This window comes from Pollicipes pollicipes, unplaced genomic scaffold (assembly GCF_011947565.3).
Source record: "Pollicipes pollicipes isolate AB1234 unplaced genomic scaffold, Ppol_2.1 Scaffold_4740;HRSCAF=5597_pilon_pilon_pilon, whole genome shotgun sequence".
In the NCBI taxonomy this organism is placed as follows: domain Eukaryota; kingdom Metazoa; phylum Arthropoda; class Thecostraca; order Pollicipedomorpha; family Pollicipedidae; genus Pollicipes; species Pollicipes pollicipes.
The window spans coordinates 8,186,753-8,196,197 of record NW_023596545.1 but is presented as its reverse complement, the minus strand read 5'-3'; the positions used below and the strand labels follow the sequence as shown (position 1 = coordinate 8,196,197).

At 62.4% G+C, this 9,445-nt stretch overlaps 1 protein-coding gene across 1 annotated transcript; it reads right to left on the bottom strand.

The window, feature by feature from the left end:
* Window positions 1-1,393: 1,393 nt before the first annotated feature.
* On the bottom strand, window positions 1,394-7,173 carry LOC119098985 (uncharacterized). Its single transcript, XM_037222032.1, has 9 exons — window positions 7,081-7,173; window positions 6,664-6,773; window positions 5,880-6,159; window positions 5,221-5,282; window positions 4,819-5,075; window positions 4,368-4,522; window positions 3,659-3,896; window positions 2,970-3,124; window positions 1,394-2,050 (listed from the first exon to the last, which is right to left on the bottom strand). The coding sequence occupies exons 2-8, from the start codon at window positions 6,715-6,717 to the stop codon at window positions 2,998-3,000; spliced, it is 1,173 nt and encodes a 390-aa protein (XP_037077927.1). The 5' UTR covers window positions 6,718-6,773; window positions 7,081-7,173; the 3' UTR covers window positions 1,394-2,050; window positions 2,970-2,997.
* Between the last annotated feature and the right edge of the window lie 2,272 nt (window positions 7,174-9,445).

The window sequence follows — 9,445 nt, the reverse complement described above, 5'->3', positions numbered from 1 at the left end:
TCACCCACCTCTTGAACGTCTGGCCCATCTCATTCCGGGCCAGATCATCTGGCGGCGAGGTGACGCGCACCGCCGGCGAGCTGATGACGCGCGTCAGGCCGCTGGAGCGGGGCCGCGAGGTCAGGCTCGGCCGCCGCGGCCGCGCCCCCGACATGGTGCCGACTGCGCGCCGGCGGCCGCCGCCGGCTGTGTACCGCCGCCGCCGGGCAACCGGACGGTCGATGTACGCCGCGGCTCGGGGGCGGAGGCCGGCGCCGCCCGTGCCGACAGCCGTCACAGCTGGGTGTCAATGGTCGCCGGTGGCCGGTCGCGCCGCTGGCCGGCGGGCGCGCGCTCACGGCCGGAAGGCTGGGATGGAGGGCGGGGGTCGCAGATTTGCGCTCGGCTACTGAGCACTCGACGGGTTTGCCAACTCGGGCGGGCGACGAGGGGCGAGGTGGCGGGGGCGACGGTGGTCACCCACTCACACCCAGATGGTAACTCTGAATATTTAATGAGTCACCTGCTACGCATTCGCGTCGACGGTCCGCGGAAGCCGAATCTCCGACGCGGCGTCAGCCGGCAGCCGGCTTTTAAATGAAGATGACGGGACGGCACGGCTGAACCGAAGGCGGCGGAGCATCCACGTGCGACACGCTGTAGCTCCAGTGACCCATGCGTCCACGGCGGCACGTTCAGTATTACGGGGCGTGTCGTGGGGCTTTGTCTAACGCGCGCAAAGCACTTATGCGTTGGTGCGTGGTTAGCAGGACACAATGGCTACTGGGTGCTTTTTCGTGACCACATGACCCTAAGCCTACATTCAGACGTAGGAGCTTAATGTCTGACGCCTGCACGGCCACATATCCACGTGGGTGGCCATCAACCACGACTGCATGCGACGGCCTGGCCAGTCTGTCGGGCCGCGAAGCCCTGTGCGAACACCCGCGCTCGACGGACCCACAACCGTGCTTCGAGCCAGAATCTTAACCTACTCGTTGGACTCTGACCGGCTCTCGGCCGTCTGACGCAGGTCTGTTTGAGGACCTACATTGACCACACACGTGGCTCAGCCCGCCATCACGCCGCTAACTTAGGCTGCAAAAAACAACACAATGAGTGTCCGTACCCATAGAGACCAGTAAACAGCTAAATGACAGAAGGCTTCAACTAGGCAATGACAGTAGGCTTCAACAGTAAACAGCTAAATGTCAGTAGGCTTCAACTAGGCATTGTCATACTTGGGACAGGTCGCAAGGCCACCATGTCCACCTAGTGCTCATGATGATGTAGTGCATCGGAAAGTAGTGCGGTAGCTCCAGTCCAAGTGGCAGTTCAGCTCCGCTCGAGCGGCTCCGCTCCGCTCCGCTCGCCGCTACAGTTACCCGGGCAGAGAACAGCACCCGGCGTCCGACAGTTATCTTTATTACAGTGGTAAAGCTCACAAGCCATCATTAAATCGCCACTCTGACACGCCACGGCACACCTGAGATCCTTGCGTAAGCGTCACTAGCATGAAACTGTAGTACAAATGTCCTGCCATTGAGCGGGCCCGTCCCGCGGGACCCCGCGCCGTTCACAGCGGCACAGCCTCGCGTGCGGACGCCGGCATCCTGAGGACGTCGGTGTCCGGGCCCGGCTCACTCAGTGGTTTAGGCGCCCGAACCGCACCCAGTATACTAGTTCCTTACGTCGCGTTTCGGTGAATGGCTGGCCGAAACATCATAACCGTGGTATGGATCAATTTCGGCCAACCATTCACTGAATGCAACGGGGGAAACGCAACGGTCTAAATAAAATACGAGAGTTAATTGGAATACAAAGGCCATTCACCACTGAATGAGCCGTGCTCCGCGCTCGGTAAGAGGTATACAAACGATACATCAGTTCAGATAAATACAGCACAGCACAAGTATAAGCGCGGTGAGTACGAGCGTTCATGATTACATATGGGTGTCAGCACATGTTCATGCTGATGTACAAATGCGCGCAGAGTGCCGACGGACGGGGCCGAGTAGTTCGCAGAGCTGCCACCAGGTGGAAGGTAAGACAAGGCCCAACTCGGCTGCGGCTGAAACGGCAGTGAAAATCACACACGGAGTTTCGGAACAATGACACAACAATGAAGAGGAACTGACGTAAGAGACTGTGACAGTCATTTCGTCCCATAACCACGGGTGGCCTCAGAGCCCAGGACCTTTTGCGCTTGCTTCAAAAATTCCTAACTCGTTCATATCGTGCGACAGCGAACAGTTTCGCGTAAACCTACAAACATCGAGACACGCACGAGACGAATCGCCAGGCGGGCCGAGGTCGGTGGCGTCGACAGTGCTACTCCGCCCAATGCCACCGCACAGCCACAGACCCCGCACAGAGACGTGGTACGGGGCACCGCACGCTACGCCAGCCGGGAACGCTGGGCAGCTGGGCTTATTGCGGCCCACACTCGACAGACCGGGTGGCGAGCTTCTCTCACGAAAATACCATAACTCTTCCATAACTCTTAACTCCACCACCTCCACCACCATAACTCCTAACTCTTCCCTCAACACCCACCATAACTCTTCCCGCGCATGAGAACGAACAGCTAGCATTTGATCATGATTTGTCAACATATCGAGGCAAACAACGGAGAAATACGATCCCAGCTGCGCGAATATTGCCACCGGACTGGGTGGCGGCGACAGACACATCCCTGGGAGAGGCTTGCGGACGTCATCCGGCCATGACCTGAACGGTCCGGGGAATTCCCACGCTTCTGTGGCCACGCCTAGCTTACCGACGGGTCAAGCGGGATTCCGTGACGGGAGCAGACCGCACCAGCCCCCCTCTCCTCCCCCGATCCATGTCCCGACAGTCGGGGCTTGGTGACGGGCGCAGGTCGTAACAGTCCCACGGACCAGGGTCCCGACAGTCGGGGCTTGGTGGCCGCACCCAGCCTGCCCTAACCAGAGCCGACGGGCCAGGGACCTGGTGGACGCGGGCCATACCTAGACCCTCGAGCCACGGACGGAACGGTCAGGAGTGCTTCTGCGCCAGGCGAATCTGCTCCACCAGGGCGGCCAGTTTCTCCAGCTCGGAGCCGGGCCGCATCGACACGGCCAGACTCTGGCGGTACAGGTCCTCGAAGTAGGCCGGCGCCTGTCTGTCGACACGGAGACGCGGCGCCGTCACCAGACCACCCGCCGGTCAGGCCGCGCACGGCTGACCGCTGCTGTCTGGATGGGACGCCGTGATCAACACACGACACGACGTGCTGGAGACGGTGTAAAGCCACCAAGTGCGTCCGTCAGACGAGAACGGTGCAATTCCAACCAAACGTTCAGCTGACGGATGCTGTGCGTGATTTCGTAGAGGAGATCGAGTGGAATTACGGCTGGTATCATCGCATTCAGTGCTTGATGTAATGAAACGCGAGCGAATTAAATAGCATTCCTGCAACTGTCAAAGATGACGCTGACATTTACAACGATCCAATCCAATCGACCAGCTGCCTTGGATGGAACCGCGACTAAATCGTGAAACATACATGCATGAAACTACTGAATTTGAGAACATCAAGATTCTTGACCCCACCAATTTACCACGGTGTAATGTGAAATCACACGAGCCATAACACGAACCGCGTTACTTTAAATACAGACTATCGCGACCAAACGTGCAATCTGGCCCCACTCACCTCTTCTTGTTGCCGCCGTACTTCCTGAGCAGAAGACAGACCGTCTTAAGCGCGTTCAGCAGGCTGGCGAAGAGACGGCCGGCCGCGTCCTGCGCCCGCTCAGCCACGGTGGCGTCGGCCGAGACGGCGGCGCCGGCGGCGACGCGCGCCAGCAGCGGCGCCAGCGGCGAGCCGGCCGCCGCCGCCGACGACAGCGCCTCCTCCACCAGCTTGACGCGGCTGAACCAGTGGCTGCACGCTGCGGGCGACAGCAGGCAGCGGTCACAGACCCGGCCAGCGGATGGAGGCCGAGTCAGAGCGGCACCGCCGCGCGCAGATGGACAGGCAGAGCGGCAGCGGCCGGTAGTGCATCGTTATGTCGTAACTACCAAGCAAAATGAAAGACGCTGACGGTAATATAATTAACATAAAAATAATATAATTAACATAAAAAGAATAAAAAACGAAACGGCAGACCTGACAAGGGAAGTACGCGCGTGATCATCCTATAACATCGGTACACATGTTTTTTCACGTCTCCAGTGCTTTTGTATGTCGTGCCACTGCTATCGTGCTAATCGTGCCGCGTGCTTTTCGTGAGCGTTGCGCACACCGCCCGTGAGCTAGTGGGCTTTAAGGCGTCTCCGCCGCACGGACATATAGCGTCCATACTGTGTGTACGTCATACGCGCACAAACCACTCTGAGCGTGTGTGCGTGCGTATACTGACAGAGGGCCTGCCCCTCCCTGACGGTGGCCTGAGCGTGCAGCATGGCGAGCAGCCGGTCCGGCCGGCCGGCCTCCTGGTACATGGTGGCCGCCTGGCTGTACGTCTCCAACGCCTCGCCGAGCAGCTGCGTGCGCCGCTTCTCGGAGGCGGGTGGTCTGCGGCGGACACCGTGCAGTCAGAAGCGGTGCGCGGGGAGGCCGCCGCGCCCGCAGACCCCGCCCGGAGCCTCCCACTGGGCCCGTCTGGTTTGGTGTGATTAATCGAGAATATGCACATTTCAAGCGACCGGCTCGGAAGCGCAGCGGAACCGGCTCTTTTAGCGGCGATGAACACAGTGCTCGCATCACGGTTCAGAGCGGTCACGTACACTGACAATAATGGCAATATAGACAGATTCCAACGCAGACGCGACGTCGCGTCGACAGCATCGCCGCCGCCGCCGCCCACTCACCGCGCCTGCTCCAGCTGGTGGTCGGCCTGCATGGCGAGCACCTCGCCGGCGTGGAAGCACACCTGGCGTCGCTCGTCGCCCGGCTCCAGCAGAGTCGGGTCACAGAGGGTCAGCGCGCGCCGGAACAGCTCCACCCCGGCGCGCGGCCCGCGCCCGGCCGGCAGTCCCGTGTGCAGCAGCGCCATGCGGTAACCGACGCCGCTGCGGAAGAGACGCATGCGCGCGGCGAAGTTGGCGCAGCCGACGACGGCGGCGGTCTGCTCGGCGAAGCGGGCCGACCGGCCGGGCGCGGCGGCGGCGGCGGCGGCGCGGCCGTAGCAGGCGGCCGTGCGCTCCAGGTCGGCCAGCGTGGCGGCGGCGTCGCCCAGCAGTCGGTGCTGCGCCGCCGCCGAGCGGTCGTACAGGTGGCCCAGGTTCATCTCCGTGGCGCAGCGCTGCGGCGTCCCGTCCAGAAGAGTGACCGCCTGCGGCCAGCGGGAGAGCGGTCAGGGGGAGGGCCTGGGGTGTGCAGCGGACACACGGCTGCCGGCAGGGTCAGCCGCCAGTGCGGTGGAGCCCGTCGTAGACAGCCGCCGTCCAGTGGGCAGAGAGCGACAGGCGGCGGCGATGGAGCGGCATGAGGCGTGGTGTGCATGCGCGAGGCCCAGTAGACAGTGGAGGGGCGGGCTGGACGGTGAGACAGACAGGCCGTTGAGTGTCATCCAGACACGCGCGCCAACCGGAGGAGGTAACCGGCCCAACAGCGACACACGTGCGGATATGCCCAGCCCGCCATTTGGTGACAAACACTAGCGAGAACTCATGCTAATTTCGCAACAGCTTCTCATGAAGTAAAATAAAGTACAGCGGAAACGACCTGCCGACAAACTAGTGCATTTGTAGGAAATCCGATAGTGATTGTGCCGTATACCGTTCGTTTAAAATGTACTGGTCCTTTTCTTTTTTCTTTTTAGCTGTTTAGCAAAGTTTCCGTAAGACTGGCTCAAATTGTGCATGTTTAGCATGCCAACTTTTCATGATCTGATGGTTTTAAGTGCAAAGTTTTCGGTGAATATATAAACGCATCCTGTTATGTGCTACATCATGCCAAATGATGTCACACTCCACACTACCTGCCGGTACCCGGCAGCCGCCCACCTTGCTGAAGGCCGCCTCCGCGCTCTTGTAGGCGCGCTCCATGGGCCGGCGCTGCGCCTCGGCGCGCGCGCGCAGGCCGTCAGCGCCGCCGCCGTCCACCGTCTGCATCAGATTCTCCAGGCGTCGGTTGTGTAGCAGGCCAATCTCATTGAGGATGAGGCCCAGCCGCGTACGTACGTGCTGACGCATCTCGGACGACAAGTGCTGTGGCGGGGAGGAGGGCCAACAGCGAGGTCAGGCCAGCCCCACTTTCACTCGCCTTGTTCTATCACTTCACGACACTGCCGGGCTCTGTGCCATTCTCTGGCCTCTGCGCCATACGTTGGCCCCGCCGCTGCGGCGATCAGTCCAGCATCCAACAGCTGAGCTACGGAGTCCGCAGCACGCGCAGAACACCACCGAGCGAATCACACCAAAAGCTTCTACCATCTCACTAACGCATCCACGCAACATCCACTCAGGCATCGCCTCAGTAAGGTATCTGTCTACAAGTGGCGGAGTTATCGGCTGACAGCGCAGCGTCACACAGCGAAACACAGCGAGAGCTGAACAGCCGGAGCCGGATTCGCGACAGAGATCGTACGTCACCCGCCTGAACTAGCCCACCACCTACCTCACAGACTCTGCAAATGGACCCGCGGACCGGCCGTGATGAGCCCACTCGGTGATTGGTCGACGGCACATAACTGTGGCGCTGGGGGCGCTCACCTTCAGCGAGACGGCCGCCTCCATGATACCGATCGCGTCCCCCAACATGGCCATGTCGCCGGCCTCCGACGCACGCCGCGCCGGCCGGCCCACGAACGCCGGCTCGAAGTCTGACAAACGACAGAGCACGAGCGGTCAAGTCGCGCCAAACTGAGGCAGCTCCGTCTGGCAAACGGACAAAAATGAGGAGGCGTGCTGAGGAGAGCGTACTCTGCAAGGTCACTGTCGGACTCATGCTTCCAGCCTTATCAATACGCTTGCTACGCGGGGGTCCAGTGAGCTGGTGGTGAGAGCCTGTGCTCCTGGCATTACCACCACCACCCCTAACCCACCCACGGGCGCCATACCAAGCCTGGTGAGTCACTCGGGCTCGCCCGGGCTTCTGACACGATAACGCGTCGCCGGCCGCGCACTCACAGGCGTCCTTCTGGCGCAGGATGTGCAGCAGCTCTCGGCCGAGCGGCTCGCCGGGCTCCTGCCAGCGGCGGCGCGCCGCCTCCGTCTCGGCGACCGGCGCTCGGCTCAGCAGCAGCAGGCCGTCGCTGACGAGGATGGAGGCGGCGGCGGTCACCTCGGGCACCTGGCCGCTGCCGCCAGCGGCGCGCACGCAGCACAGCGCCGCCTGCGCCATCTGCAGCGCCGGCAGCGCGTCGTCGCGCTCGGCGGCCGCCGCCGCGCGCACCGTGCACAAGTGCGCCGCCTTCTGGCAGAGCAGCGTGTCCGAGACGTCGCCCTCCTGTGCGGCGGCGGCAGGCGCGGACGGCGCGGCCGGCGGCGGCGGCGGCGACGGCGGGCGCGGCTCCGCCCCCGTGCCGGCCGCCGCCGCCACCAGCGCCGTGTTCAGTGGGCAGTACGGCATTGGGATGGCCTGCGAAGGCCGCGCCATCTTCGGCGCCTTGTCATCGCGCTCGAGCTCGTCGCGCCGGCGCAGGCAGCTGAACGCCGCCAGCACGTGCTTCATGGCGCACTCGGTACGCTCGAGCGCGTCGCCGGCGATCGGCTGCGGCCGCAGGTCACCGGACCGCGCGCCGTCGCGCGGCGGCACGGCGCCCTTGCGCGCCAGCAGGTCGACGCGCACCATCGGCTGCTGCGTCCAAGGTGATTCAGCGGTGCCGGCGCGCTCCGGGCTGCGAGCCAGAGCGCTGGCGGCAGCGGCGGCAGCGCCGGCGAACTCGGTGGCCAGCGGTCGGTGGTCGCGCGGCACGTAGCAGTCGGCCAGCATCATGTGGATGTTGGCCCGTACCTGGCGGCCGGACGCGAAGATCGGCACGCGGCTCGGGCGGACACACCGGCGGAGGCAGGGGACACGTGTGTGAAGCGACAGCCAGAGGGTGGCCAGGTGGATATCGTGCAACCGCGGCTGCGGTGCGTCATAGAGCCGACAACGGAAAAGTGGGATACACGTAGAGTGCTTCAGGTATGCAACAAGACACAGACACAACAAAACACAAGATGCCAGTAATTTACTTTGTCTTTCATCAGTTAAATATGTCATACAACTAGGTGCCATCAATCCCGTTTTGCATTTTACGGACTGTGTGCAAGCCCCAACAAGTGGGAAGCGGTTGCACAGGACACCACCGCCACATACTCCACCTTTCCTTGCCATGCATCGCCCCGCTGCCCATCCCCACATCTTCCTGAGTGTCGGGCATTACCCGGCCGCTGCCCGGCCCGCGCACCGACCTGCAAGTACTTGTCGCCCTTGATGAGCTCCAGCGTCTTGCTGAGGATGGTGCGCACCGTGCCGAGACGGTCCCCGTAGTCCACCACGTGCCGTTTCCGCAGCATGTTGCACGCGATCCTGCGGCGCCCGACGCCACCCAGGTGTTAAGGACGGGCCGCGCGTCATGGCTGCGGCGATCGACAGCTGACGACAGGAGCTGCACGCGTCGAGGGGCGAACGCGACGGGCCGTGACAGTGCCGCTCATCCATCTCCAACACTTAACTGAAACCCTACAGACTCGATCTGCAGCTTGACCACAACTGCAGTCGACTCTCGCTATTGTTGCCAGCAACGTTATCACTTCGGCCTCGGGACGCCGACTGCTCTTTGCTGTCCTTTTTCTTTTCTTTTCTTTCTGCCCATGCAGCAAGGCGGAACCACTTTTGAATCGGCGGAACCCACCGACAGAGAAGAGGTGGCCGACCACTCACCGGTAGAGCAGCAGGGCCACGTGACCCGAGAAAGGGTTGTCGTCCCTGTTCACCTCCTCGAAGCGGCTCTCCAGCAGACTGCTGAGGTCGTAGAGCTTAACGCAGTCGTCATCCTCGCCTGGCAGCGGCACCAGTGGGTCAGTCACACGGCCAGTTTGCCGACAGGCTCACCACTCCGCGGGCCAGTGCTTCAGTACGTACACGAGCTGCCAGGTGAACCAAGCACATCACGTGTCAACGAGTTTGACGGTCATACCGGTCCTTCCAGTGTGGCGACAGGCCGCGATCCGTTCACCGCTTGACCCAGCACATGCCACCAGGCTGCCAGGCGACGCGTCTAGCCTCGCGTTGTAGCCTGACACCGGCTTGGTCCGACACCCGGCTCAAACCGCTCCACACGGCAGCCTGCGCCGAGCCGGCCCCGGCCTGGACCGATCGGCGGCGCTCTCACCCTTGAACAGCCAGTAGGTGTGGCCCGTCTTGGTAGCGTTGGCGCGCAGGAACGACAGGATGTTCTCGGCCACGTCGTGCACCACCTCCGGCTTGAACGTCGAGTCGGGCAGGTGCGGCAGGTCCTCCGTCTTGATCAGCGAGTACTTCCTGCCGGGCACGGCGCGGTTAGCG

Coding starts and splice junctions, on each gene's coding strand:
- LOC119098985 (XM_037222032.1), bottom strand. CDS start 6,717: ATGGCCATGTTGGGGGACGCGATCGGTATCATGGAGGCGGCCGTCTCG. Junction 6,160..6,663: donor AGGCGGCCGTCTCGCTGAAG/GTGAGCGCCCCC, acceptor TCCCCGCCACAG/CACTTGTCGTCCGAGATGCG. Junction 3,125..3,658: donor TACGGCGGCAACAAGAAGAG/GTGAGTGGGGCC, acceptor CCGTGTCGACAG/ACAGGCGCCGGCCTACTTCG.